This window comes from Eubalaena glacialis, chromosome 10, assembly GCF_028564815.1.
Source record: "Eubalaena glacialis isolate mEubGla1 chromosome 10, mEubGla1.1.hap2.+ XY, whole genome shotgun sequence".
NCBI classification, from domain to species: Eukaryota; Metazoa; Chordata; class Mammalia; order Artiodactyla; family Balaenidae; genus Eubalaena; species Eubalaena glacialis.
Window position 1 is genome coordinate 114,561,746 of NC_083725.1, and position 27,006 is coordinate 114,588,751.

At 61.9% G+C, this 27,006-nt stretch overlaps 2 protein-coding genes across 3 annotated transcripts; both read left to right on the plus strand.

Annotated features, from left to right (window-relative positions):
- Positions 1–13: 13 nt before the first annotated feature.
- CCDC88B (coiled-coil domain containing 88B) lies at positions 14–13,799 on the plus strand. The gene is made up of 27 exons (XM_061203558.1): positions 14–88; positions 390–532; positions 696–807; positions 891–960; positions 1,038–1,096; positions 1,191–1,274; positions 1,350–1,493; positions 1,666–1,814; positions 1,966–2,047; positions 2,198–2,356; positions 2,901–3,047; positions 3,223–3,331; positions 3,508–3,644; positions 3,726–4,862; positions 8,004–8,131; positions 8,209–8,326; positions 9,078–9,173; positions 9,256–9,396; positions 9,779–10,035; positions 10,380–10,523; positions 10,729–10,915; positions 11,061–11,206; positions 11,437–11,535; positions 11,731–11,897; positions 12,468–12,674; positions 12,836–12,904; positions 13,680–13,799. The coding sequence occupies exons 1-27, from the start codon at positions 29–31 to the stop codon at positions 13,733–13,735; spliced, it is 4,407 nt and encodes a 1,468-aa protein (XP_061059541.1). The 5' UTR covers positions 14–28; the 3' UTR covers positions 13,736–13,799.
- A 2,310-nt stretch (positions 13,800–16,109) lies between these two features.
- RPS6KA4 (ribosomal protein S6 kinase A4) lies at positions 16,110–26,808 on the plus strand. 2 transcript variants are annotated; one of them, XM_061203559.1, is made up of 17 exons: positions 16,110–16,241; positions 16,344–16,415; positions 17,108–17,326; positions 17,422–17,537; positions 18,211–18,318; positions 18,522–18,602; positions 18,683–18,786; positions 18,882–19,032; positions 21,334–21,498; positions 23,220–23,348; positions 23,528–23,661; positions 23,758–23,851; positions 24,347–24,520; positions 24,601–24,795; positions 25,100–25,259; positions 25,450–25,613; positions 25,880–26,808. In XM_061203559.1, the coding sequence occupies exons 1-17, from the start codon at positions 16,187–16,189 to the stop codon at positions 26,072–26,074; spliced, it is 2,316 nt and encodes a 771-aa protein (XP_061059542.1). In that variant the 5' UTR covers positions 16,110–16,186; the 3' UTR covers positions 26,075–26,808. The 2 variants fall into 2 exon arrangements, with proteins under 2 accessions (XP_061059542.1, XP_061059543.1); XM_061203560.1 differs by having other exon boundaries at positions 24,347–24,466.
- Positions 26,809–27,006: the final 198 nt, after the last annotated feature.

Here is a 27,006-nt window from a genome sequence, read left to right on the forward strand (position 1 = left end):
ACAGCGGGACCAACACCCTGACCCCGTCATGGATGGGGGCAAGGGGCCCAGGATCAGAGACTTCCTGAGTGGGAGCCTGGCCACCTGGGTGAGGGGGCAGTGGGAGGGAGTCTGGGGAGGGGAAATGAGCAGCAGGGAGGGGCTGGTGTGGGGTGGGGGGAGAGGGGGCAGAGCTGGGGCCTGAGGGGAGGGGCGGGCTCAGGTGGGGATGGAGAAGTCCAGGCAGCTGTGCGGCAGGAAAAGGGGTCCAGGCCCGTGGCCACTGGCATTCAGGGGACTGGTGAGGAGGGGGCTGCGTGGGCTCAGGAGGCAGGTCAGAGGGGCTCAGGGTTCACTCTGCTGCTGCGGGCCTCCCACCCAGGCCAGCTGACTCCTTTGTGTCCCCACAGGCGCTGGGACTGGCCGGGCTGGTGGGGGAGGCGGAGGAGCCAGAGGGGGAAGAGGAGGAGGAAGGAGAAGGGCCTCTTTGTCCGGAGAAGAGGTTCTCACGTCTCAGCGACGGGGCCCTGCTCCTTCGGGTGCTGGGCATCATGTAAGGGGCATCAGAGGATGACCCGGGGCAGCTGTGGAGGGGTTTGAGGGGAGGAGGGCCAGGCGGCCTGATGGGAAGAGCCTGAGGGGTGGTTGGCAGAGCCTGGTTTAGGGGAGGTGGGTCCTCAGTTACCCCTCCCACCTATCGTCCCCTGTGCCCACAGTGCCCCCAATTCCCGAGGCTGCCCTCGAATGATCAGGGGCCACGATGGTCCCGCAGCCTGGCGGGTGTGGAACCTGAACCACCTGTGGGGCCGACTGAGGGACTTCTACCAGGTGAGGGGTCAGGAGGGGGAGGCTGAGCCTGGGAGCCCCCTGTGGGAAGGCCCTTCTCACATCTCCCACCCCGTCCGCCCCAGGAGGAGCTGCAGTTGCTGATCCTGTCTCCACCCCCAGACCTCCAGGCGCTGGGGTTTGACCCCTTCTCAGGTGCTCTCTCCCACCACCCCTTCCTGCTTCTTCCCCCTATCCCTGCCCGTTAACCCCTTGTGGCTTGTGCCCTGCAGAGGAGGCGGTGGAGGAGCTGGAAGGCATCCTTAGGCTATTGCTGGGGGCATCGGTGCAGGTGAGTGGGGGAGGGAAGGGCAGGGTCCAGCTTTGGCCGCAGAGGTGGGAGCCTCCGGGGTGAGCCTCGCTGTCCCCTCCTCGTCCCCCTACAGTGTGAGCACCGGGAACTGTTCATCCGGCACATCCAGGGCCTCAGCCTCGACGTCCAGAGTGAGCTGGCTGCCGCCATCCAGGAGGTACAACTTTGGTCGGCCGTCTGGGACACCCTGCCCCCTACTTCTTTGGCTGACCTGCTCTCCCTGTGCCTCCAGGTGACCCAGCCCGGGGCCGGCTTGGTGCTGCCGCTGGCTGGGCCTGAGCCTGGGGAGCTGGCGCCTCCGGAGCTGGAGATGCTGTCCCGGAGCCTGGTGGGGACACTGTTGAGGCTGGCTCGGGAGCGGGACGTGGGGGCCCAGGTAAGAGGCGGCAGGAGGAGGAAGAGGAGGACCGCGGGGACCCAGCCGTGTGACGGAGGTGCGGTTGGGGGTGGAGCGCTGCAACAGTCACATGCATCTTGTGGTGCTTGGGGACAGATGTGGGGCTCTTGGGGTGGGTTACTCCTGACTCCTGACCTTTGACGTCCCCCAGCGGCTGGCTGAATTGCTGCTGGAGCGGCAGCCAGCGGCCCCCTTGTTGCCTGAGGCTCCTGCCAGGACTCCCCCGGAGGGCGCCTCACACCACCTGGCCCTGCAGCTGGCCAACACCAAGGCCCAACTGCGGCGTGTCCGGCAGGAGCTGTGAGCACCGCTGGCTGGGAAGGACGGGGTGGGGTGGGGCGGGCGGGCAGGGAGCACAGGTTAGGTCTGGATGGGGTCCGGATGGGGATCAGGCCTAGCAAGGGCTGGAGGGTGCAGGTCCCCAGACCCCTCCTGCGTCCCTTCCCTCCAGGGAGGAGAAAGCTGAGCTGCTGCTAGATTCCCAGGTGGAGGTGCAGGGCTTGGAGGCCGAAATTCGAAGGCTCCGCCAGGAGGTGCGCTCAGATGCCCCCAAACATGGCCGCATTCCCTAACCCGCTCCCCGCACCTTCCCCAGCCTACTGCCTCCCCCAACCCGGCTCCTTCCCGTCCTAATCCTTCTGGCCAGTGGGTGGCCCTTCCTAGCTCTGCATCTTCTGGCCCAGGCCCAGGCGCTGTCGGGACAGGCCAAACGGGCCGAGCTGTACCGCGAGGAGGCGGAGGCGCTGCGGGAGCGGGCCGGCCGCCTGCCCCGCCTGCAGGAGGAACTGCGACGCTGCCGGGAGCGGCTGCAGGCAGCAGAGGCCTGCAAGGGCCAGCTGGAGGTGAGGCGGGAGGCGCGGCTGCAGGGGGCGGGGCATGGGGGGCGCGGCCTGCCGGGGACAGGGTGGGCCTCGAGAGGAGTGAATTTGGGCCAAGGGAAGGGTCAGGCCTGATGGAGGGAATAGGCACCGCTAGGAGAACGTGGTCAGGTGGTGTCTGGGGACAGGCCCTCTGGACGATGGGGCAGATGGAGGGGAGAGGTGGAGGCTGTAGGTAAGGGTAGGTCCTGGAGAGGAGGGTGGGGCCAGTTGTAGGGGAGGCAGGGCCTGGAGAGAGCACCCAGCAATGGGGCTAAGTGGGGCTTAGAAGGACCTTGGAAGGCAGTTCCTGGGGAGAAGGGGCAGGGCCTACATAGGAGAAGGGCGGGGCCAGGTGCTAGGGAAGTGGTACCTGGAGAAACCTTGGAGGGGGAGGGGCAGATGGAGGGGAGAGGCGGGGCCTGGAGAGCAACAGGGGTGCAGGGTCAGATGGGGGAGGGGAGCCAGGGTCTGTGGCCCCGGAGTGCTGGGGGCATCGCACCACCGGCTCTCTCTGCTCCCCCACCAGGAGGAGCGGGTGCTCTCGGGGGCTCTGGAAGCCTCGAAGGCGCTGCTGGAGGAGCAGCTGGAGGCCGCTCAGGAGCGCTGTGCTCGGCTGCATGAGACCCAGCGGGAGAACCTGCTGCTGCGGACCCGGCTGGGCGAGGCCCATGCGGTGAGATTCCCAGAGTGACCCCTGGTCACGCAGTGATCTGTGACCCCAGTGGTCCCCAGGGTTCCTTGGTGATCCCTGTGACTCCTACTCCTTGTTTCCTCTAGTGACCCTCTAGCCCACACACTTGGCCTGGCCCTGGCGGGGAGGGCTTCTCTGACCCTGCTCTCCCCCACAGGAGCTGGACTCTCTGCGGCATCAGGTGGACCAGCTGGCAGAGGAGAACGTGGAGCTGGAGTTGGAGGTTCAGCGGAGCCTGGAGCCAGCCCCGGGCTCTCCTGGGGAGGGTGAGTGGGACCCCAGTGGAGGGGCTGTGGGTGGGAAGCTGCCTGTGTTTTCCTGCACCTTAGTGGGGACAGCTTCTGATTTCATCCCCTTCCCCCCGGTGTGTTGGGGGGTGGGGGGTGTGGGTGAGGAGCCATAAGGGAGCAGAGGGGTCCTGACCTCATCTCCCACACCCCAGCGTCCCTGCCAGGAGCGGCTCTCTCTCTGCAGGACGAAGTGAGGGAGGCAGAGGCTGGGCGGCTGCGGACCCTGGAGCGGGAGAATCAGGAGCTTCGAGGCCTGCTCCGGGTGCTGCAGGGGCAGCCAGGTGGCCAGGTGAGTCCCCTCCCCCAAGCATCAGCACGTCCTTCCTGGCATCCTCCTCTGGGTTTGACCTTCCCTCTCATGTGCCCTCAGCCCCCCCTGCTGGAGGAGCCGAGCGAGGACTCCGTGATTCCAGAGCCAGGCTCAGCTCCCCAGACTCGGCTGGCCTCAGACCATGGCCCCCAGGGCTTGGCTGGTCAGGCAGGGGATGAAGGCCCCCAGGCTTTGGACCCGGCTCCCCTGGCGTCAGATTCAGCCCTCGAGGGGTTAGCTGAGTGTCCTCAGGCATCTGATTTGGACCCAAAGGTGGTGGAGAGGCCCCTCCAGGCGGCTGTCATGGTGCCTGTAGACACGATGGCCCAGGAGTCAGGCCCTGCTGTAGAGGCGCAGGAGTCCCTGAAGAAGGCTGGCCTTGGAGCCCCTCTCCAGACCCCTGCCTCTGTGGCCCCACCTCAGGGTCCAGAGATCAAAATTCAGGCCCAGCTGTCGCTGGGAGGAGAGACTGGAGAGTTGGTGCCCAAGGCCTTGGGGCTGAGACAGGAGGACCCTGAGAGCAAACCCGGACTCTCGGAGCCCAGCCTCTGTGGGCAGTTGGAGGAGCAGGAGACCCTAGACCAGAGGCTGGACCTACCCAAGGGGCAAGCAGAGGCCAGAGAGCATGAACAGAAGTTGGAGAGAATGGTCGGGGACCCAGCCCAACAAAAACCACAGCAGAAGCTGGAAGGGGCTCCTGAGGCCCAGACCTGGGAGGGGAGGATCCCAGGGGAGATCCTGGCCAGTGGTGTCCCAGAGCAGGAGGCCCTCAAGGAGGAGATGGCATGGCTGAGGAGAGAGGCTGAGGCTCTTCGAGCTGAGCTGGAGGCCCAGGCCTGGAGGCTGGAGGCCCGAGGCACGGAGGCTGCCCGCCTCTCCGAGGAGCTGGCTCAGGCTCGGAGGGCAGAGGCCGAGGCCCACCGGGAGGTGGAGGCCCAGGCCCGGGAGCTGGCCCGGCTGCGGGAGGCGGTGGAGGCCGCTGGCCGGGAGCTGGAGGCTGCGTCGCGGGAGCGGGAGGCGCTGGCGGAGGTGCTGGCAGCCACGGGCCGCGAGCGGAGGCAGTGGGAGCGAGAGGCGCCCAGGCTGCGGGCCCGGGCCGAGGCGGCCGAGGAGCGGTTGCAGGTGCTGCAGAGCGAGAGCCGCCGGCACCTGGAGGAGGCCGAGAGGGAGCGCCGGGAGAGGCAGGCCCTCCAGGAGGTATGTCGGGGCTCGTAGCCAGGGTCAGGAAACAGGGTTCCAGGCCAGTTGCTGGGGTTTTGGGTTATTAATTCCATCAGCAGCTGCTGAGTGCCCAGCACTGAGCTGGGGCCGGAAATAGAAAGGCAAAGTCCCCTCCTGCCTCCCAAATGCATGCCTGGCTTGGGAGAGGGGCAGATGTCTCCTGCCTTTGATGGGGTGGCTGTAGCAGGTGGGCATGGAGCTAGATGGCCTGGGTGCAAATCCTGGCTCTCTGACTGTGGTGCTTTACTCAGCTCTGCCCCGGTGCCTCCCTCTGTAAAATAGGGGTGCTCTTCGTAGCTGCCTCAGCGGGTCTTTGGAAGACCAAGGGAGATAATGGCGTGAAGAGCCTAGTTCATGCGGGGCAAAGGCTCAAGATACGTTGGTTGTTACAGGCAAAGTGCTTTGGGAGCCCCATGGGAAGGGGAGCTGATGCCAGGGTCGGGGCAAGGAGGCTTCGGGGAGGGTTCTAAGGAAAGATCGAGATTTTGCTAAGCGGGGAAGGATATTTCATCCAGAGGGAACAGCATGTGCAAAGACTTGAAGGCATTAGAGTTGCTCAGGGGCCCAGGAGATGTGGGGGAAGGTGGAGAAGTACATTGGACCAGCGTTGTAGGTCTTGGTACTCCATCCCCAGGCAGGGAAATTCACCCAAGGGTGTGGGCAGACCTGTGTGAGGATGAGTTTGGGGAGGGTCACCTTGGTGTACAGGGGAACCTGGGGCCATAAGGAGGCGGTGCCAGTGGTCAAGGTGGCAGGTGAGGGAATTCTCTGGCAGTCCAGTGGTTAGGACTCCACGCTTCCACTGCAGGGACACAGGTTCAATCCCTGGTCGGGGAACTAAGATCCTGCAAGCCGCGTGGTGTGGCCAGAAAAAAAAAAGGGTGGCAGGTGAGGCTGGCTGGAGCTGGAATGGGGGATGGAGAAGAGAGAAGACCTGGAAACCCCTCTATTCATTCAGTCAAGCATGTTTGCGGGCATCTCCTTAGCACCAGGCCCTGTACCAGGCAGCCAGTGCATGTGTCCTTCGGGAGACGCTCACTCACAGTCTGGGGTGGAGACAGGACCGTGCGGGGAGCCGTGGGGTTCCAGGAATCACACTGGACTCAGGCTGGGGCACATCAGGGAAGGCTTCCTGGAGGAGGAGAGAGAACGGCAGTGAGCCAGGAGGAGGTACAGGCCCGAGTTTGTAGGGGTGGATTGTGAGGTGGGGAGCGGAGGGAGGTGAGACTAAGACTTCATTAAGCAGGTTTCCTATAGGGCAGGGCTTCGTCTTCCTTATGAGCAAAGGAAGGAGTTGCAGCTGTTTTCATGAGGGCAACGAGGAGTCACTGGAGGGTTTAAAGTGAGCAGAGTGGTCAGGTCTGCGGGTCTGAAGGCCCCTCAGGGGAAGCAGAGGAGACCACAAGGCAGTGGGATGGGTGTTCGGGCCAGTGGGGCACAGTGCTGAGGGGAAGGTGTGCTGCAGACGAGAATCAAATGTTCTGGCTGAGCAGTTTCCAGTTTCATCCCTGTTGCACAGAGGAGGGCACTGAGATCCGGAGAGGATAAGTTATTTGCTCCGAGATGCCTCCTGATGGAGAGGAGTGAGGGACAGGCTGTTGGCTTGGCCTGGGGAGTGTGAGAATTGGAGGTGTGGGTGAGAGGGTAAGGCCAGGAGGTTGTCTCTGGGGTCCACTTTGTAGGAGGTGATTGAGAGACGCTGTCAGACGGACCTGGATTATATCTCAGATCCCCTACTCACTTGTGTGGCTTGGGGCCAGTTACTTAACCTCTCGGAGTCTCAGTTTCTTTACCTGAAACCAGAATAAAAACAATACCTGTGTCACAGGATCCTGTAAGGTAATGAACGTAGAGAGCTTGGGGCAGTACCTGGCACTCAGTATGGGCTTAATCCGTAGAGAGGGAATGCCAGCAGGTGGGCAGTGAAGGTAGGGGTAGGGCTGGCCGGCTGCAGGAGCCGGCTCTGAGGACCAAGAGGGTGGAAGAGGCTGAGGACCAAGGGGAATTTTGTGAGATTTCCTGGTGGAGCAGTTTCTGGTGATAACTGGGTGTGGTACAGGTGGGGGTGGCTGGCCGGGGGTGGCTGGCCAGGGGAGGGAGGTCAGGGAACCAGGGGCCAAGGGGGTTGTCCAAGTGGGCCTCCGGCTAGGGGTAGGGCAGGAGGCACGGTGGATGGGGCATTGAAGGCTGTGGCTAGAGCCTGCAGGGGGCAGGGCAGGGGTCTGGCCCAAGATGCAGGTCTTCCTGGGCACCACTGTTCTTCGTACTCTCCGCCCTGGGGCTCTTGTGGCTGCTGGCTGCAGGCAGCAGGGACTCATGGGGCTCTTAGTTTTTCAATGAGAGGCCGTGGCCAAGGTTGTCTAGAAGTGCAGTGACCCTGGGCGGTGGTCCGGGTGGGGCTGCTAAGCCAGGAAGGTCAGAGTAAGGGTTGGTAGACCCCATTTCCAAGGGCAGGATTTGGCGGGCGGCTGTCATGGTCGGGCCTTCCCCAGGGTTTCATCCTGCCAGGGCCCCCACCCCCCGTACCTCAGAATGGTTTGACCTACCTCGCGGGGCCCACAGGCTGGAGTGGATCTCCTATCCACTTCCACAGTGGTATGGCCCAACCGCCACAGGCTGCCTGGCCAGCGGCATCCTGGCCCTCCCCCTCCCAGCTCCCACTGTGGTTAGGCCTGGCCTTCACCAAGTTCCTGCCCTCTGTGGCCACCCTCCTGTGGCTGAGGGTACTCTCCAGACCCGCCTCCTCCGAGCCCCTCTTTCCCTCACATGGCCTGTGTGGCCTCAGGATGTAGGGTGAATCCAGCTGTCACTGGGCACGTGAGGAACCATGGGCTCAGAGAGGTGAAGACGTTTGCCCAGCGAGTGTCTCTGACTCCTGGCCCAGGGGCCTCCCTCACACCCTGGCAGGCTTATAATCCCCAGCTCTTTCATACCCACTCTACAAGGCGACCAGGCTTTGTTCCCATTTTACAGATGGGGGAGTAGAGCCCCAAAGGGTTAAAGATATTTGCCCAGGGTGACAAAGCAAGGACAGAAAGCCGGGTCTCCTGACTCTCAGGCCTGGGTGAGGGTGGTGGTCTGCCCTTCTGGCCCTGAGGCTTCTCTGCCTGCCCTCAGGAGCTAGAGGAGGCCATGGTGCGGGGCCAGGAGCTGGGGGCCCGGCTGGAGCATCTGCAGAGTGAGCTGGAACGGGCGGCTCTGGAGCACCAGGAATTTCTGCGGGAACAGGAGTTCCAGCACCAAAGGTGGGGTGTTGCCCGAGGGGCAGAGAGGGCCAGGCAAGGACTGGGGGAGGGCTGGGTGCCAAGACTTCTCCTGGCAGGTACCAGGGCCTGGAGCAGCGGCTGGAAACTGAGCTGCAGGTGGCGGCCACCAGCAAGGAGGAGGCGCTGATGGCACTCAAAAAGAGGGCCCTGCAGCTGGAGCAGGAGCTGTTCCAGGTGAGGCCACTGCCCTGCTTGCCGGGGCCTCAGCCCACTCCTCCCTCCATCCTGCACACAGACAGCCAGGGCTGCGTGCACTCGTAGCGCCCCCTCGGTCTTGCCCCTCAGTCTTGGCCAGTTGCTCGCCTTGTGCCCAGATTTGGGGCCTGGAGGAGGGGGCACTGTGCCGGGAGCCAGGCAGCTCCGCCCGGGCCTCGTCTCCCGCATTCCTCAAATGGGCAGAGCCTGGCGGCTTTACTCTGAGGCAACTGCTGTGTCCCTCACGCGTGGGCTCCACCACTTCCTGAGCTCAACGGCTATTGTCCTAAGTGGGGAATCGTTTCTGATAGCCCTGTTGCACGCGGGCTCAGCGCCGCTCTGGCGCGGCCCCCTACCAGGCTGCCACCGCCCTCAGTGTCCACCTGGGACAGAGGCAAGAACACAGGCGACCATAGCCAGCGGGCCCCCAGCAGACTGCTTAGCTGGCAGGTGTGGGATTGATCGGGGGAGGTTTTCTGGAGAAAGCAGTGTTGAAACTGGGGCCCGGAGGAGGAGTCGGGTGTGCAGAAGCAGCAGCTCGGGCAGAGGCTGGGCTCTGCTGCAGAACCGAGAGAAGGTGCCAAGGGCAGGGTGGAGAGTGACGGAGCAAGGAGGCCAGGGCGGCGGGATTCGGGGCAGTGGGGGGGAGTGTGACGGGGGAGGGCTGCCAAAGGGGGTAAGGGTCCGCTGCGCTGTGCCCAGGCCACTGCCGCTCCCCCTGTCCTTGCAGCTGCGCCAGGGTGCTGTGGGACAGGGGCCTGAGGAGCAGGCTGAGCCGAGGGTCACGGAGGCCCAGAGCGCGCGGCTCATTGAGGTGGAGCGCAGTGTGAGTGTCGCCGTGGTGGGCACGGGGCTGGGGGGTGCGCCCCAGAGGCCTGGCACCGGCTAACCCCCTCCCTGCCGGGCAGAATGCAACGCTGGCCGCCGAGAAGGCGGCTCTGCAGGGCCAGCTGCAGCACCTGGAGGGGCAGCTGGGAAGCCTGCAGGGGCGCGCCCAGGAGCTGCTGCTGCAGAGTCAGCGGGCACAGGAGCACAGCAGCTGCCTGCAGGTGGGTGGCGGCCTGCGTACCTGTCCCCTGCCCCGTCACTGCCCACTTCCTGCCCCTTCCCCCTGACCCTGCCACTTCCCCTGTCCGTACCCCCTCTGCCTGCCTCTAGCTCCCACGTCAGTGCCCCTTTCACCCCGTCACCAGCCCTCTCCTCCACAGCCATCCATTAGCCCCTCCTGCTTTCCCTGCCCCGACCCCAGCCCCATCTGTGCCATCCCTGCCTTGTGCCACTTGCCCTCTCCTCCACGGCTGCCTCTGCCTTCGGATCCCTAGACCGCTCTCTCCTTCCCTCTGCCCTGCCCTGTGCCTTTTGCCCCCGTCCCTTACCCCCGTTCCGGCCTGGGACGTCACCCAGCAGCCCCTGCTCCCTCCTCTGGCCTAGGCTGAGAAGTCTGTACTGGAGCTGCAGGGCCAGGAGCTGCACAGGAAGCTGGGGGTGCTGGAGGAGGAGGTGCAGGCGGCGCGGCGCTCCCAGGAGGAGACCCGTGGGCAGCAGCAGGCCCTGCTTCGGGATCACGAGGCCCTGGCACAGCTGCAGCGGCGGCAGGAGGCTGAGCTAGAGGGACTGCTGGCCCGGCACCGCGACCTCAAGGCCAACATGCGGGCACTGGAGCTGGCCCACCGGGAGCTGCAGGGCCGGTGAGCCTCCTCCAAACTCCCAGCTCCTCTCCTGGGCACCCCCTACCTGCCCAGAGCAGATTCCCTGGGTGGGTCTGTTGCCACCAAGGCAGCACTGCCACCAGTGAACCCACCTCCATTGCTGTGCCCTCTTGTGTGGCTGGGCTCTCTACACTTCTGGGGCGGGCTCACCCTGGGGCTCATCGGTGGTCGGGAGTGGTGGGCGCCTGGCACAGCATTCTGCCCTGTGGCTTTGCCCCGGGGCTTATGCTTAGGAGACGACAGACTTAAGGTCCAGACGGTCCAGCTACCTACACGCCCTGGCCTCGGTCCCTGCAGCCCTCTTAGCTCCTTGTTCATTGCAGGCACGAGCAGCTGCAGGCCCAGAGGGCCCATGTGGAGGCGCAGGAGGTGGCCCTGCTGGCAGAGCGCGAACGCTTGATGCAGGACGGGCATCGGCAGCGGGGCCTGGAGGAGGAGCTCCGGAGGCTGCAGAGTGAGCATGACAGGTACCAGCCCTGCCACAGCCCCTCGCCCCTCGGGCCAGTTCTCAGTGTTCCCATCTGTGAAGTGGGTTGGTGGTGAGTTGGTCGCTTTCCCTGTGGGGTCCTGCTTTGTCTCCTCTCCCCATCAAGGCTCCTCTGGCCCTCATGAGGGGCCTGGGAGTGGGGTGGGGCAGGTCCCCTTGGAGAGCAGCTCTCCTTGCCTCTGCAGAGCTCAGATGCTGCTGGCGGAGGTGTCCCGGGAGCGAGGTGAGCTGCAGGGGGAACGCGGGGAGCTGCGGGGCCGGCTGGCGAGGCTGGAGCTGGAGCGGGCACAGCTGGAGGCGCAGAGCCTGCGACTGCGAGAGTCCAACCAGCAGCTGGACCTGAGCGCCTGCCGGCTGGCCACACAGTGTGAGGTGTGGTGAGGGGTGGGTGGTGGCTGGGGAGGAAGGGTGGCTTGGAGGGGGCGTTGGGGGCTGGCAAGAGCGTGGAGGGAGTGGAAGGCGGCGGCCCTGAGCCCTGTTAAGCTCCCCCGCTTGTCCTGCCGCCTGCCCCTGACAGCTGTTGACGGAGCTCCGGAGCGCCCAGGAAGAGGAGAACCGGCAGCTGCTGGCCGAGGTGCAGGCTCTGAGCCGGGAGAACCGGGAGCTCCTGGAGCGCAGCCTGGAGAGCCGGGACCACCTGCACCGCGAGCAGCGCGAGTACCTGTGAGGGGCCGTGGGGGCCGGCATGGCTGCCCCTTGGGTTGTTTATGGGGAGACGCCCTGGGAGGGCCTGGGAAAAGGGGGAGGCTGACCCCCAGGGGCTCTGGGCAGCGGGGATTTATCAGCCCATCCTGGGGTATGTCAGGCTGTGTTAACGGGCAGGGTTGTACTGGGGTGTACCCCGTGTTCCCGCCCAGGCCTCAAGCCCACCTCCTCCCTCCCCATCCTCCCAGGGACCAGCTCAATGCCCTGCGCCGGGAGAAGCAGAAGCTGGTGGAGAAGATCATGGACCAGTACCGCGTGCTGGAGCCTGGGCCCCTGCCCCGGACCAAGTGAGCGGCCCCTCCATCCTGGTGGGCCTGGGATCTTCCCCACCTAGCCCCTGCCCTGCCCTGCCCTTCGAGCCCTGGCCCAGCCCAGGTCCAGGCCCCAGTGAGGGTTTGCCTGGCCTTTGCCATCCCAGACATGGCCCTCTTGTCCCTCCTTCCTCCCTGGCCTTACCCCCTCTTGTGCCCTCTTGCCCCCAGGAAGGGCAGCTGGCTGGCAGACAAGGTGAAGAGGCTGATGCGGCCCCGGCGGGAGGGGGGCCCCCATGGGGGGCCGCGCCTGGGGGCCGATGGGGCTGGCAGCACCGAGAGCCTAGGGGGCCCCCCAGAGACGGAGCTCTCCAAGGGCAGGGAGGCAGATGGGACAGGTGGGTCTGGGGGTCAGGTGACCAAGATGGTCCCTACCCCATGTCCCCTACCCCCTGCCCCCAGGGCTTGCCAATGCCTCTGGTCTTCCTGTGTGGCTTGCACACGTGCTCCCCGCTGGCCTTCCCTGCTGCAACCTCTCCCCACTCCCCCAGATGGTTCCAGTAGCTCTTTGCCCTGCATCCCTGCTGTGTCCCTCTTGGCTGGCACCTCCCTTCTGCCTGCGCTGCCACCCATGCCATCCTACCCAACCACAGCGGTACCTAGGACCTCGGAGCAGCAGGGGACTTTAGTGAGAAGTCATTTATCCCAGTCAGCAGATGAGGAAACTGAGGCCCAGGGAGGGGAAGCACCTTGCCCGAGGTCACACAGTGAGTTAGTGTCAGAACCAGCACAGGGTCCAGCCTCCTGTTGCCACCTTCACTCACCCAACCCCGCGCCCCTTCCTGCCCTCACCTCTGCAGCCGCCTGTCCCCTGTGGCCCCTGTGCAGCTTCTCCCTGCTGGTCCCTCCACTCTGCCCAGCCCCTCCTGGCACTGCTCCGATACCCTCCCTGCCTGTGCCTCTTGCAGGGTCCCCCTCACCGGCACCCATGCGCCGGGCCCAGAGCTCCCTGTGCCTGCGGGATGAGACTCTGGCAGGTGGGCAGCGGCGGAAACTCAGCTCGAGATTCCCCGTGGGGCGAAGCTCTGAGTCATTCAGCCCCGGGGACACCCCGCGGCAGAGATTCCGACAGAGGCGCCCAGGCCCGCTGGGGGCACCCAGCTCCCATGGCAAAGGTGAGGGAAAGGGTCCCTCCTCCCATTAGCCCCCCAGTTCCCTGTGGACCCACCAGCTCCATGGGGGAGGGGGCTTCCTTCCTGTCTCCTATGTCTCCCCACAAGCCCTGTTGCCTCTGTGTTGGTCCTCATGGCCCAGTGGCTGCCTTGTGCCCCCCCAGGACCTGGCGTGGGATGGGATGGCTCTGTTGAGACCCTGGCGGAACGTGAAGCAGATGCCAACAGAGAGGGTGAGTGGGGGCCTGGGAGGGAGGGCGGGTAATTGCCCTGCCTGGGGCCCCTGGCAGGCCTCAGTCACCCATTCACTCATTTGACAATGAACCTTTACGACGTGCCAGGTGATGTGCTAGCTGGGGATACAGCAGGGAACATTCTGGTGTGGGGAGGTGGGAGACAGCAAATAATATGCATAAGAATAATAATTACCTACAACAGTTCATCCAATAGAAACCTGATGTGAGCTCCATGTGTAATTTAAAATTTTTAAGTAGCCTCATCAGGAGAAGTAGAAAGAGGCATGTAAAATTAATTTTAATGACATATTTTGTTTAACTCAGTATGCCTAAACTATTATCATTTTAACGTGTAGTCAGTGTAAAAGTCATTAATGAGGTATTTTATATTATTTTTTTCACACTAAGTCTGAAGTCCAGTGGTATTTTACACCCAAGCACATTGCAGTTCAGACCGGCCACATCTCACGTGCCCAGTCCTATACTGGGCAGCTCAGCCCTAGGATATTAGGAGGTGACAGTGTTCTGGGAAAAAAGGAGAGCAGGGTAAGTGAGACCAGGAACACTGGGTGGGCAGGTGGCAGTTTTAATGAGGGCGCTCACGCAGGTCTCCAGGAGGAGGTGAAGCAGAAGCAGAGGCTTGGAGGTGAGAGTATGTCCTGTCCACATATCCGGGGAATGGCTTTCCAGGCAGAGGGAACAGCCGAAGCGAAGGGCAGGGCAGCTGGGAGTCCCCCGAGGGAGCGAGCCTGAGCTGAGCTTTTCCCTCCAGGCGTCGAGGTGCAGGAATCGGAGAAACGGGCTCTCGCCCCTTCCCTCAGCCAGTGACACCGCGTGGATGGGGAGCTTGGGAGTGGAGTCTTCTCGACCCTGGAGTCTCACCGGGGGCCCCAGGCAGCCCAAGAATTTGGGGAGGCAGGGCACTTGTGGCGAATCCTTTCACAAGGAGGCCTGGGCCCCCAGATCCTCCACAGCCTGCACTGGGGCCCCGAGCTTGAGCTGGGATGACTTTGTGGACAGGGGCGATGGCCGGCCCCCACAAACAGCTCCCGCCTGGGGCTCCGCCATGCGGCCCTTGCTGAGGAGGTGGTCTCTGGGAAACCCCCCAGCTGAAGGAGGCAGGCAGGAGTGGGCAAGAGAGCCCCCTGCCCGGTCCAGACGGCGAGCCAAGGACCATTTCCTGGGGACTGGGGCCCGGGCCCATCTCTGAGCCTTAGCTGGGATGTGAGGGACACGAGAATAAAGCTGGGATGCAACCACCTGAATCTGTGCTCTGTCTACCAGCCGCACCTAGGAGCCACTAGGTGCCAGGGACACATGTGGCCTGGAATCCTTCTCTGCTGGCAGAGGCCTGTGGCCATTGGCCTCCTTGCCCTTCATGGGGCAGCAAAGGGCTTTCTTCAGGGGAGGGGCCCGCTGGGCTGGCCTGGATGTCCCAGTGGTGGGGGGAGGGGGCGGAGGTTCTGGGTAGCCAGCAGAGTGGGTGGGGTCTGAGTCTGGGCTCAGCCTTTGCTTGAAAGGTGGGGTCTGGGCTCCCGAGTGTGGGGCAGGAGAAGTACCCAGAGGGCCTGCGCCCGCCCCCTGTACCCTCTTCTCTCCTTTTATTTCTTCCTGCCTCTTCGTCCTCTCTCCTCCATGCCTTTGGGGCTGAGCCCCTCCCCAGGGAATTTACCGCCCTTGGGGTGTCGCCTGGTGCCAGGGGCTGTTGTGGAGGGACACACGAGGTGGGAAGGACGCCGGGGTCTCTGACCAGGGCCTCTGGGATGACTGACGCCCGGGAAGGGGGCCATTAGACTGGGCGACAGGACGTGAGTCAAGGCACCTGGGGCCGCCCAGAGTAGGGTGGGGCTGCCCGGCCGAGGTGAGGCAACCTGAATCTGGGGGTGGGAAGAGCTGGGAGGGGTTGCCAGGCCAGCCTCCCCAGGGTGACCTACTGCAGCCTGACTCAGGGTTTCCACAGCCCTCCCCTTGGGGATAACCCACCGCTCTGCCTGCCTCCTCTCAGCCTGAGTTTCTGAGGCTGGTGGCATGGGAGTGGACCCCCCTGGCCTCCAGTGGGGCTGAGCAGCTGGAAGCCCCTCCTATAGGCCTCGGGGCGGGGGCTTTGATGGCTGCCCCACCCTATTGGTGGCCCCTGTCAGTTGTCAGGGAGGGGGACAAGGCTCTGGGCCTGATGGGGAGAGCAGGCCACCCCTATGTGGCTCTGACACCCCTTTTCGAGGTCTACTCTGTGCCAGGCTTGGGGAACCACAGGGGGCAGAGCCACATCGGGGTGCGCGCACTGGGTGGGCTGTGAAGGGTGGCTGGGGGCTGAGGTGCTTTTATAGGTCCGCTTGCTTTAGAGAGATTCGGTCAGAAAATCGGCTGCCCCTCCCTGCTGGGGGTCGGGCTGGGCTCCCTCTCGGTGCCCCTTGTAGGTAAGGGGAGCCCAGAGACAGGGCTTGGTCCTCAGGGTGCCTGTGCCCCCAGGCCTCCCCTGCAAAGGCAAGTCTACAGGGGAGAGGGTCTCGCTGGCTGCGGGGGGTATAGACAGGGAGCTGGGCTGGGCCGGGCGGCTTCTGGGACCCTCTTAGCCTGCCCAGCACCAAGAGCGAGAGGCACGCTGAGTGAGAGGTGCAGGGCTGGGGCTGTGCTGGCAGTAGCTGGACAAGGGTGGCCGTGTGCCTTCAGGCTGCTCATCTGTCAAGGGGACCGACAGATCCCCTCCCCTACTTGCTGAGGTCAAGGAGTGATCAAAAACGAGGCAAGTGGGTTGTGATTTTTAGGAAATCCCTCACTTTCACTGGTGGCTAAGAATTGGACAGAGCTGCTTGGCTGCCCTTAGGGCTGGCACCCTGGAGGGGAAGGCGGCTCTAAAGTACCTGAGTAGGACCCCCACCCGCCTTGGGGCACAGCCTGATGTGGACTTACCGCCCTGGGCCCAAACCTGGCTTGGGAGTGTCCGCCCCACAGAGGCTCCAGGTTATCCACGGACCCCAGGCATGGCTCCTAAGGGGTGTTCCCAGATCCCCAGGATTGTCGCCTGGGGTCCCAGAGCGCACAACCCTAGCACCAGCCCCCTGCGCCTGCGGGAGATGGGACCGCCCCGCCCGCCCGCAGCCCGGCGCTGTCACGTTCCAGCGCCTGACTCAGGCCGCGCGGGGCGGGGAGCCGGGAGGCGGCGCCGGCGCCCGCCTCAGCCCCGGAGGCGGCACCAGGAAGCTCCCGCCCCGGCCGGAGCCGCCATGTAACCGGCGCCGCCCGGAGCTGAGCCTCGCGGGCCCCAGCGACCCGCCGGCCATGGGGGACGAGGACGAGGACGAGGGCTGTGCGGTGGAGCTGCAGATCACCGAAGGTGGGGCAGCGGTGGCCCGGGGTGCAGGCCGGGTGATGGCTGCCCAGGCCGGCTGGGAGGGTTCATGCACAGGCTGGGTTCATTTGCCCCCTGTGCCCGCAGCCAACCTGACCGGGCACGAGGAGAAGGTGGGCGTGGAGAACTTCCAGCTGCTCAAGGTGCTGGGCACGGGAGGTGAGGAACCCTATCCACCGGCAGGTGTCCCAGGCATGGTGCCCCGGGCCTCCCGCTTGCACACCCACCTGGGTTGGGCCAGGCCACCGGCAGTGCCCCCCAGCCTCTCCCTGCCTTGCCTGCTTTGCCCGGCCCTGCCATGGTTTGCATGCCGACTCCCAGGGCTGCTCCACGTTGACATTGCTCCTCCCTGGAAGGTCCTCCCGGATCTGCCAACACTCTTGGGGGCTTGCAGCTCTCCTGTGTGATTCACAGCTCCTCCCCTCGCGAGATATGAGAGCCTTCTCCCCCACTTTGCAAACTCCCCTCCTCGGGTTTGACCGTCCCTCCCCTGTCTGCATGTACCTCTGCCTCCCTTCCTTGGCTTTGCATCCTCTTGCATCTGTCTCATCTTCCACAGGTTTGCACATGACCCGCCCTCCACCCCACCCCCACCCCCGCTGCAGGCCTCCCGGAGTTGTGTGCCCCCCAGCCTGGTTTGCACATCACCTCCCTGGTTTTGCTGAGCACCCTCCCGGGGGTGTGCACACCTTTTCCTTAGAAGGCTCTGCCAGTTTTTGCACACCTGCCTCTCACCCCAGCTCCCTCCCCCGACTTGCACACCCTCCTGGGTTGGCAGCATGCCCACCCTCACCAGTCTGCACCACCCTCCTGTTCATGGCCTACCCTCCGCCCACTCGCTGCTCCCACAGCCTACGGGAAGGTGTTCCTGGTGCGGAAGGCGGGCGGGCACGACGCGGGGAAGCTGTATGCCATGAAGGTGCTGCGCAAGGCGGCGCTGGTGCAGCGAGCCAAGACGCAGGAGCACACGCGCACCGAGCGCTCCGTGCTGGAGCTGGTGCGCCAGGCACCCTTCCTGGTCACGCTGCACTACGCCTTCCAGACGGACGCCAAGCTGCACCTCATCCTGGGTAAGGGCAGACACCTTCCAACCCTGGGGGCCATGGAGGCGGGGGGGCCACCCAAGGGGGCTACTTCGCAACTTTCACCCACCCCCCGCCCCCAGACTATGTGAACGGCGGCGAAATGTTCACCCACCTCTACCAGCGCCAGTACTTCAAGGAGGCTGAGGTGCGCGTGTATGGGGGCGAGATCGTGCTGGCCCTGGAACACCTGCATAAGGTGGGTGAGGACCTGGCCACCTGGCTGTGGCCGTGGGGACTGGGCCTGGGCCTTGGCCTTAGAAGGGGCCTGTGAACATAGTGGCCTTGGGCTTTCTGAGGGCTGGTGGCCTCGGTGGGGACGGGAGCTGCTTCCCTTAGGCCTCCTGGAAAGAAGGCCTCGGTGCTGCCTGGTGGGGTCTCCTCCCCTGGGGTCTTCTCGAAGGGGCTTTCCTCTCACAGGGGACTCGAGGCTGCTTCCCGGGGCCACGTTCACAGAACTTCTGCAAACGGAGACCTCATGCCTTGGCTCCCAAAGCCGTCATGAGATGGGGCTCCTCTCCCTGGGGACTTGGGGCCTGCTCCCCTGCGGCCTCTCCGTGGTGTCCTCCTTCCTTGCTTTGACATCTTTTTTTTTTTTTTGGTCGTGCTTTGCGGCTTATGGGATCTTAGTTCCCTGACCAGGGAATGAACCTGGGCGCCGGCAGTGAAAGCACTGAGTCCTAACCACTGGACTGCCAGGGAATTCCCACTTTTACATCTTAAGTGGCTTTTCCTATCCAATGGCCCAGTCCCACCCCGGCCCCCCACCAGCACTGGAGGTCCCCTTCCCCAGGGACCAGGTGCAGGGACGGGAGCTGCAGGAGCGGAGGGTGTCGGGGGAGGGACCCTCAGTGCCTTCTTGCTCCTGCCAGCTGGGCATCATCTACCGAGACCTGAAGCTGGAGAACGTGCTCCTGGACTCCGAGGGCCATATCGTCCTCACGGACTTTGGGCTTAGCAAGGAGTTCCTGACAGAGGAGGTGAGTGAAGGGCAGTCTCGGCCTCCTGCACCCCCATGCAGGCCTTCCCTTCCCGGCTCCTGCTCCATGCCTGGCTCTGCGTTTCTTGGGGGTGCAGAGGTGAGTAGATCCAGGCCCTGCCTGTGGGGAGTTCCCACTGCCCCGACCCTCACAAGTCCAGCGAGTCTTACTCTGAGCCTTGGGCGGGTCCTCTTGCCTCCCAGAAAGAGCGGACCTTTTCCTTCTGTGGCACCATCGAGTACATGGCCCCTGAGATTATCCGCAGCAAGTCGGGCCATGGCAAGGTGGGTTGGCAGGGGAGCAGAGGGGTGGGTGTGGTGAGGTAGGGGTGGCCGCAGGCCCTCACCCTGGCTCTGCCCCGCAGGCTGTGGACTGGTGGAGCCTAGGCATCCTGCTCTTCGAGCTGCTGACAGGGGCCTCGCCCTTCACCCTGGAGGGCGAGAGGAACACGCAGGCAGAGGTGTCTCGGTGAGCAGGGTTGGAAGCAGAGGGCGGCCGAGGGGACTGGGCAGGGCTGGAGGGGGGGCTTGCTGCCCCTGACGCCCCCCCACCAATCCTCCCAGACGGATCCTGAAGTGCTCCCCTCCCTTCCCCCCCCGGATTGGGCCAGTGGCACAGGATCTACTGCAGCGGCTACTTTGCAAGGACCCCAAGAAGCGGCTGGGTGCAGGACACCAGGGGGCGCAGGAAGTTAGGAACCACCCCTTCTTCCAGGTGAGGCTCCTGGCTCGCCCCCATACCTGTCTGCACACACCGGGGCCAGGCTACTGCTCTGGGTTGGGGGACACTGGAGGGATGGTCTGAGGCTGGCCAGTTTCACTTGATTTGGAAAACCTCTCAGATAAAGAAACCAGGCTTGTCTTCTCAGCCGTCTCTATTGAAACTTGGAAGATGTGTTCTTGCAGGAAAGCATTCTAGGTTCATTGCCTGGTAGGGCTGGCAGGGACTTGAGAATGAATTCATCAGTCCTTTCACTGGACAGGTTCAGAGGAGCAAGGTGACTTGCCCAAGATCACACAGTAAAAGTGTAGAGCTGGGAACAGATCCCAGGTCTGCTGTCAGCCCAAATCTTATGACTCTTGCATCCACTCAGGGTTTTGGTCTTTGTACCTGTACAGGCTGTGTGCCTGTTCTTCAGATGGACATGTCTGAATCAACCACGTGGGTTTTGTTCACTTGTTAAAAGCACACACAGTTTAGGGTGCAGTGCAGAGTGAATTCTGTCCTTGTGAGACCTCACTGGCTCGGGCACTATGCCTGGCCAGCATCATTGCCTAACAGGGCCCTGTAACAGTGAACACCTGTGTCTTGGCCCCTTGCTTGCATTATTTCATGTAAGCCTCAGAACCTTCCTGATTATCTTCATCTTTACAGATGAGGAAACTGAGGTTCAGAGAGGTTAAGTAATTTGCCCAAGATCACTGAGCTAAGTGATGGAGCTCAGATTTAAACCCGCATCTGGGTGGCTTGAAAGCCCATGCTCTTAACTGTTATGTTCTGTTTACATGTGGGTATTAAATTTGCCTTGTCTGACGTAGAAACAAAAGCATCCACTTCTGGGCACTTATAGTGGGCCAGGCACCCAGTTACCCTTGCTATGAGCGCCATCTCCTTGAATCTTCCCAGCAAGTACTGCTTGGAAGGGCCCTCAGAGAAGCTTTCTCAGACAGGAGTCTAAGTCTCTGCGGTGAAGATGTCCCTTTGTGGGCGAAGTGACTGAACAGTGTCAGTTTCCTTAAGTGAATTCCTCAACCCACCCTGAGCACATGCCAGGCCCTAGGTGCTGGGAGTAGGTGGGCCAGTAGTCACACTGGAGAGGCGCCCCAAGGTTTTCGAGGCCTGATGGTGCCCTTATTCCCCCTTCTCTTGAGACAGCCTCTTTGGTGATAGCAATGCTCAGGTCCCTGGTGCCAGAACTGGGGCCTTCAAGCCCAGGACAGGCCTCTAGGCTGCAAGTGACAAAAAGTCCAACTCAAGATGGTGATATCTGTGGAACAGAGTCTGGCTGCTAAGAACAGAGATAGGAATGAATAGCGGTCTAAACAAGATAGACGTCTATTTATTTATTTTCTCACATAAAAGAAATCCAGAAGTTGGCAGGCTGGGGCTGCTGTGGTGTCTTCATGAAGCCAAGTTCAATTTTTTTTCTTTTTTCTTTTTAAATGCTCCTCTATTCTTAGCACGTAGCCTCTGTCCCCAAGGTTGCCTCGTGGTACAAGATGACTGCTGGAGCTCTTGCTATCTAGGTTGCTCTCCAGGTGGGAAGCACGAAGAAGAAGGAGTGCAAGGGCAAAAAGGGCACCTTACCAACTGTTCACCCTCCTCTTCAGGCTCTTTCCCTGGATTCCTACCTTGTAATTTTTGCTTACAAGTAATTGGTCACTGCGAGCTGCAAGGAAGTTTATAAAATACTATTTTTTAGTTGTGTACATTGGTTCCTGAAATAAAATTGGGGCTATAGTACTAAGGAAGACCAGGAGAATGGATGTTGGGCAGGCAACGAACAGGCTCCGCCATACTAGTTTAAACATAAAAAGGAATGTTTTAGCTCCCATAAATGAAAAGTCCAAGGAAAAGTGGTTTGACTTCAGGCAAGGCTGAATCCAGGTGCTGAATCTGTGTTATCAGGAATTTCTTTCTTTGTCTCTGGGTTCTGCTTTTCTGCATAGGTACTTCATCATTAGACATTGAGGGGGTCCCCAGCAGTTCCAGGCCCATATCCTCCCAAATTTAAGTCCAGTAGGAGAAAGAGATTTGGTTTTTTTTGCACATCAATTCTATTAAAAGCCCCAGAATTGGCTGAGTGTGGTGGAGGGGTGGTTCTCCAAGAGAAATAGGGATTCTTTTATCAGAGGAAGGGAAACAGAAGCTGGGGAGGCAGGAAGAACAGCTTCCCACACAAATGCCAGCGAGACCTTTGCCTCACTGAGGAGCTGCCTGGTGAGGGTGGCCTGAGTGGACAGGGGTTTCCACTTCCTGCCCTTTGACCCCCTATCTCTCATTCCTTTTCTCCAGGGTCTGGATTGGGCTGCTCTGGCTGCCAGGAAGATTCCAGCCCCATTCCGACCCCAGATCCGCTCAGAACTGGATGTGGGCAACTTTGCAGAGGAATTTACCCGGCTGGAGCCTGTCTACTCACCCCCTGGAAGCCCCCCACCTGGGGATCCTCGCATCTTCCAGGTGAGTGAGCGTTCATAGAACCACAGATGCGGGGGAGGCAGGATGCTGCTGCCAGCCTCAGCCCTGGCTGACCTATGGGCACTGCATAGGCCCTGTGTCCTGATCAGGACTCAGCATCTCCTCTAGATCTCTCCACTCGTGCGGAATCTAGAATTGTCAGTCACAGAGACCACCTTGGCAGGACATGCCTTTGAATTTCCTGGTTTATCTTGAAATTTCATGTTAATTTCCCTTCCTCTCCATCATCTCTCTTTATTGTTACGTAAAAATATTGTTTTAAATTATTCACTTGCTTAAGGGGACACTTAGGAAGAGATGCCTTGTTTATACTGTGGCTTTGCATGTCCCTTTGGCATACCATATCACATTCCTGGGGGCATAGGCCCCCTCCACCCAGTTTTAGAAGCTTAGGCCTGTTGGACAAGTCCCAACTCCTCTGCTGGGCATACAAGGCCTTGCATGATGTGATCTCTGCTCAGCACCCTAGCCTCAGCACCCTGTTATTCCACTCGGTGCTCTAGCACCTCTGAACTGCTCAGAGGTTCCAGAACACACCTCTGTACCTTTGCATATGTGGTTCCCTCAACCTGGAGGGAATAGTTGCTCACCTGGCAAAATTCAAGCCTCGTTCTCCAGTGCTGTCCGCATGTGAAGTCTTCCCTGCTCCTCTGGCCCTGGGTCACCCTTTCCTTGTGCACCAGCCCGCTACAGACAAAAATCTCCTTCTAAACAGTTTGTCAGGTTTTATCCCGATGCTGACTGAGACTGCCTCACCTGGTCTGAAGCTCCCAGAGGGCAGGGACTATGTGTTTAATTTCTGTGTCCCTGAGTCCAGCTTGGGGGCCTGGCCTGTAGGACATGGTCCATAAATATTAAATAAGAATAGGCCAATATCAAGTATGGATGGATCAGTTCCCCTCTATGAAGCTCTCACAAGGGACAGCTCTGTGCTTGAATATCCCTCGATCTACTGCGATCCATCCTCGATCTCACAGTCCTAATGAGCAAGTTTTCTTGTGAATCAGTGGTTACTTTCATTCATTCATTTAATGATTCAAAAATATGTATTGAGTGCCTTCAATGTGCCAGGCACTGGGGACGTAACAATAAACTTGACAGACAATAATCCCACCCACGTGGAGCTTGCATTCTAGCGCACACAGCGGCGCTGCATTTTTAGGAGAAAACAACACATTGTTAAAATTACCCTTGAGAGTCCCTTGAATTGCCAGGATGTGGATTGTTAGGAAAGGCAAAGAATTAACTTTGGTTTCTCTTTACATTTCCTCAGTAGCCCCCCTTGCAGAGGAGGCCAAAGTTTGATTTGAAAGGAAGGAATAAAGACTTTTTGTCCTGAGTGGGTAGAGTTGAATTCTCCTATGTTAAGTATGTGTGATGCCAGGCCACAGTTCTTTCATGTATTCAGCCTATCATATTCTGGGCCACTACACTGTGCCAGATGATGCCCTTGGCACTTGGGGGGATCACTGTGATGAGAAAGGTAGAGTCGCAGACTGGTGGGGGGACAGACATGGTCCCAAGAGATCAGAGAACAAGGTGGAATAAAATGTCCATACATCCTATGTGCACCAGGATGCAAAAGCAACATCCCCTACTCCAGGGTCTTTCCTCTGCCCCCGCCCTCCTTCCCGCTGGGTCTGGGCCTTCGGGGACTCCATCTGCACCTCCATCCACCCCTGACAACACCCCTCCTCCGCCAGGGATACTCCTTCGTGGCACCGTCCATCCTGTTTGACCACAACAACGCGGTGATGACCGATGTGCTGGAAGCGTCTATTGCTGGAGACCGGCCTGGCCGGGCAGCGTTGGCCAGGAGCGCCATGATGCAGGTGGGTTGGGCCAGGGTGGCGAGAAGTGGGCTTGGGGGCATCTGGGCTTGGGGACTCCAGATCTGGCTTCAGCAGGCGCACGCTGTGGCTCCGGTGAAGTCCGTAGCCTCTCTGAACTGGGGCGTGGCATGGCCGCAAGGCTCCCGGTAGGACCTCTGACGCGTCCCCTTTGCCCCCAGGACTCGCCCTTCTTCCAGCAGTACGAACTGGACCTGCGGGAACCCGCGTTGGGCCAGGGTAGCTTCTCCGTGTGTCGCCGCTGCCGCCAGCTACAGAACGGCCAAGAGTTCGCGGTCAAAATCCTCAGCCGCAGGTGGGCGGGCCCGGGGTGAGCGGGGTTCTGCTGAGCGGATTCGGGGAGGGCGGGGCCGGAGGTCAGCTGTCCTGACCCCGCCTGCCCTGCCCCCAGGCTGGAGGCGAACACGCAGCGCGAAGTGGCCGCCCTGCGGCTGTGCCAGTCGCACCCCAACGTGGTGAAGCTGCACGAAGTGCATCAGGACCAGGTGACGCCTTCCTGGGCTAGGGCGGAGCGCAGGGACGCTAGAGCCTGCCCGTGGGGGGCGGGGAGGGGGCGGGGAGGAGGACAGGAGGCGGGGCCTGAGCGCGCCATGGGCGGGGCCTGAGGATAGGTACGGGGGCCTGAGGACCCGGAGGTCAGGGAAGTGGGATTTCAGGGGAGTAGGGCCTGAGGACCGGATGGCGGAGCTGAGGATGGCCAAGGGAACGGGGCAGGGGGAGGATTTAGGGCGGCGGGTTTTAAGGTGGCCAAAGGGACGGGGGCCTGGAAAAAAGTACGGGGTAGAAACTGAAGCGAGTCCTAAGGTGGTTCTTGGGGTGGTCTTGAGGTCAGGGTTCGAACACGGACGGGGCCTGAAGCCGGGGGCGGAGCTTGATGTTGACCGCGGGGCAGGATCTGGCTGGCGGGTGGGGCCCGGCCCGGTTGGGTAGGTGGTGACAGTAACCCAGGTGGTGACCTTGGCCCGTTGCGCCGCCCGCAGCTGCACACGTACCTGGTCCTGGAGCTACTGCAGGGTGGGGAGCTGCTGGAGCACATCCGCAAGAAGCGGCACTTCAGCGAGTCCGAGGCGAGCCAGATCTTGCGCAGCCTCGTGTCGGCAGTGAGCTTCATGCACGAGGAGGCGGGGGTGGTGCACCGCGACCTCAAGCCCGAGGTGGGCGCGGGGCCTCAGCGGACTGGGAGGGCTTCGGCGCGGAGGGCCAGTCTCTGACGGCCGCCTCGCCGCCCTCATAGAACATCCTGTACGCCGATGATACGCCCGGAGCCCCGGTGAAGATCATCGACTTCGGGTTCGCGCGTCTGCGCCCGCAGAGCCCAGCGGGGCCCATGCAGACACCCTGCTTTACGCTGCAGTACGCGGCCCCCGAGCTGCTGGCGCAGCAGGGCTACGACGAGTCCTGCGACCTCTGGAGCCTTGGCGTCATTCTGGTATGGGACGGGGTCTCCGAGGAGATGTCAGGGTCCTCCGAGCCTGGGGACAGGAGTTCTCTTGTTGGGGTGGCAGGGTTTGGTCTGAGGCTGGGGTCAGAAGTCGTCCTAATACAGAGGCGAGGTCTCTCTGGTGCTGGGGTCCGGGCATCCTAGTTTTAGGAGTTGGAAGTCAGAGTTCTTAACCCATGGGCCTCAGGAGTTAGCCTCTTGGAGAGGGTGAATGGTCCTGCAGTGGCTTAAGTCAGTCTCCTGGCCTCCACTGGCCCCCTAGTCTGGACTGGTCTCACTTTTCACCCCCCAGTACATGATGCTGTCAGGCCAGGTCCCCTTCCAGGGGGCCTCAGGCCAGGGCGGGCAGAGCCAGGCGGCGGAGATAATGTGCAAGATCCGCGAGGGGCGCTTCTCCCTTGACGGGGAGGCCTGGCAAGGCGTGTCTGAGGAAGCCAAGGAGCTGGTCCGAGGTGCGAAGCCGGGAGGTCACAGATCATGGTTGGGGAGGGGGAGGCCATGGGGTCACGATGGGACAGGGATTGCTACTGGGTCAGGTGTCCTGGTGGGGGACTTGTGGGGAGGAGAGTGGGGCTGCTAGGATGTCTCTGGGGCGCAGCCTCTACACACAGCCCCCCAACACTTCCCCCATCCTGCCTCCAGGGCTCCTGACTGTGGATCCCACCAAGCGGCTGAAGCTCGAGGGACTGCGGGGCAGCTCGTGGCTGCAGGACGGCAGCGCGCGCTCCTCGCCTCCGCTACGGACGCCGGACGTGCTGGAGTCCTCGGGGCCAGCTGTGCGCTCCGGGCTCAACGCCACCTTTCTGGTGAGGGGCGCGGCCTGCGTGGGGTGGGGGACCGAGGCTGGAGAGGCGGAGCCTGCGGGAGGCGACTCCGCAGAGTCCTGAAAGGTTGAGTTCAGCCGAGTCCAGGCCTCTGACCTGTCGGGACCCTGACCGTTTGAGAGGCTGGAGGCCAAAGACCTGTTGGCCCTGACCTAGTGGTATGGGAAGGAAGGCCTGGGATGGGGGCCAAAGCTAGGATTTGGAAGTCGAGGCCGGGCCGGTGGGACTTACCGCCTCCTTTCCGCCAGGCGTTCAATCGGGGCAAACGCGAGGGTTTCTTCTTGAAGAGCGTGGAAAACGCGCCGCTGGCCAAGCGGCGGAAACAGAAGCTGCGGAGCGCCGCCACATCCCGCCGCGTCTCCCCCGTGCCCGCCGTCCCGGGCCGGGCACCCGCCGCCAAGGGAGCCCCCCGACGAGCCAACGGTCCCCTGCCCCCCTCCTAGCCCCCGTCACTGTGACCCCCTCCCCGGTCGGGGCTGTGTTCTAGGAGGCCGGCTCACTGCCCCCAGGCCTCCTGCATCGCTCCGCCCCATCCCCAGGGATTGTTACCCTTCTCTCCCCTCCCCCCCACCCCACCCCCAGACAGAGCAGAAGTATTTTTATAAGCAGAGAATTTTTTTTAATGTCTTACCAGATAGAGTTAGAGATGCAGGGAGGGAGGGGGCCTGCTGGGGAGTGGAGTGGGGGGCCCTCTGCCTAGATGCTGCCTCATCTGGTGGAAGGCACTTCTTCCCCAGGGGGTTGCCCCGGCAGGGAAGGGCTCCTTCTCCATTTCTAAGCACTGAGTTGCCACAGGGAGAAACTGGAACCTCTCCCCTGCCCTCCCCTGAGGTCCTGCTCTTGGGAGGGGGCACCCCTCGAGCTGTCACTTTATGGACTGTTTGTGCAATTACGTCCACCAAAGACCTGTGTCGGGGGTGCTCAGTGAGAGGCCCTGGGGGACCCCCTGAAGCATTTCTGCCTCACTTCATGTCACCTGCTTCCCCCTATTGAGGCTAACGAAGGAGGTAGGTGACCCCCTAAAAGGGGAGGCCCCCTTCTCACCCATCCCCTCCCCTTTGGCACAGCTGCCCCTAGCTGGGGGTGGCGCCTTGGGGGTCTGGAGTGGGCATCCACAGTCACTGCCTCAGCCCATCCAGGCTGTGCCTTTGACTTTAAAATAAAAGTCTACCCAGTGCTGTGTGTGGCATGTGTGTGTGTATGTGTTGGGGGTGTGTATGGGCAGAGGTCCTGGGGCTACCTTCCAGCCAACGGGGCCTGAGACCTCAAAGAGGAGGGACAGGGCAGACCCTTCTGGGTAAGATGGTACCCTTTGTCCTTGGCTTTTGACATGAGGGTCAAACAGTTATCTTGGGTGTGTATCTGACACCTCTGC

Excerpts from the sequence above, each read along its gene's own strand:
- CCDC88B (XM_061203558.1), top strand. The coding sequence starts at position 29 with ATGGATGGGGGCAAGGGGCCCAGGATCAGAGACTTCCTGAGTGGGAGC. Across the intron at positions 10,036-10,379 it reads CACCGGGAGCTGCAGGGCCG|GCACGAGCAGCTGCAGGCCC; the intron begins GTGAGCCTCCTC and ends TGTTCATTGCAG. Across the intron at positions 11,207-11,436 it reads CGCGAGCAGCGCGAGTACCT|GGACCAGCTCAATGCCCTGC; the intron begins GTGAGGGGCCGT and ends CCATCCTCCCAG.
- RPS6KA4 (XM_061203559.1), top strand. The coding sequence starts at position 16,187 with ATGGGGGACGAGGACGAGGACGAGGGCTGTGCGGTGGAGCTGCAGATC. Across the intron at positions 17,327-17,421 it reads CAAGCTGCACCTCATCCTGG|ACTATGTGAACGGCGGCGAA; the intron begins GTAAGGGCAGAC and ends CCCCGCCCCCAG. Across the intron at positions 25,614-25,879 it reads GGCTCAACGCCACCTTTCTG|GCGTTCAATCGGGGCAAACG; the intron begins GTGAGGGGCGCG and ends CCTTTCCGCCAG.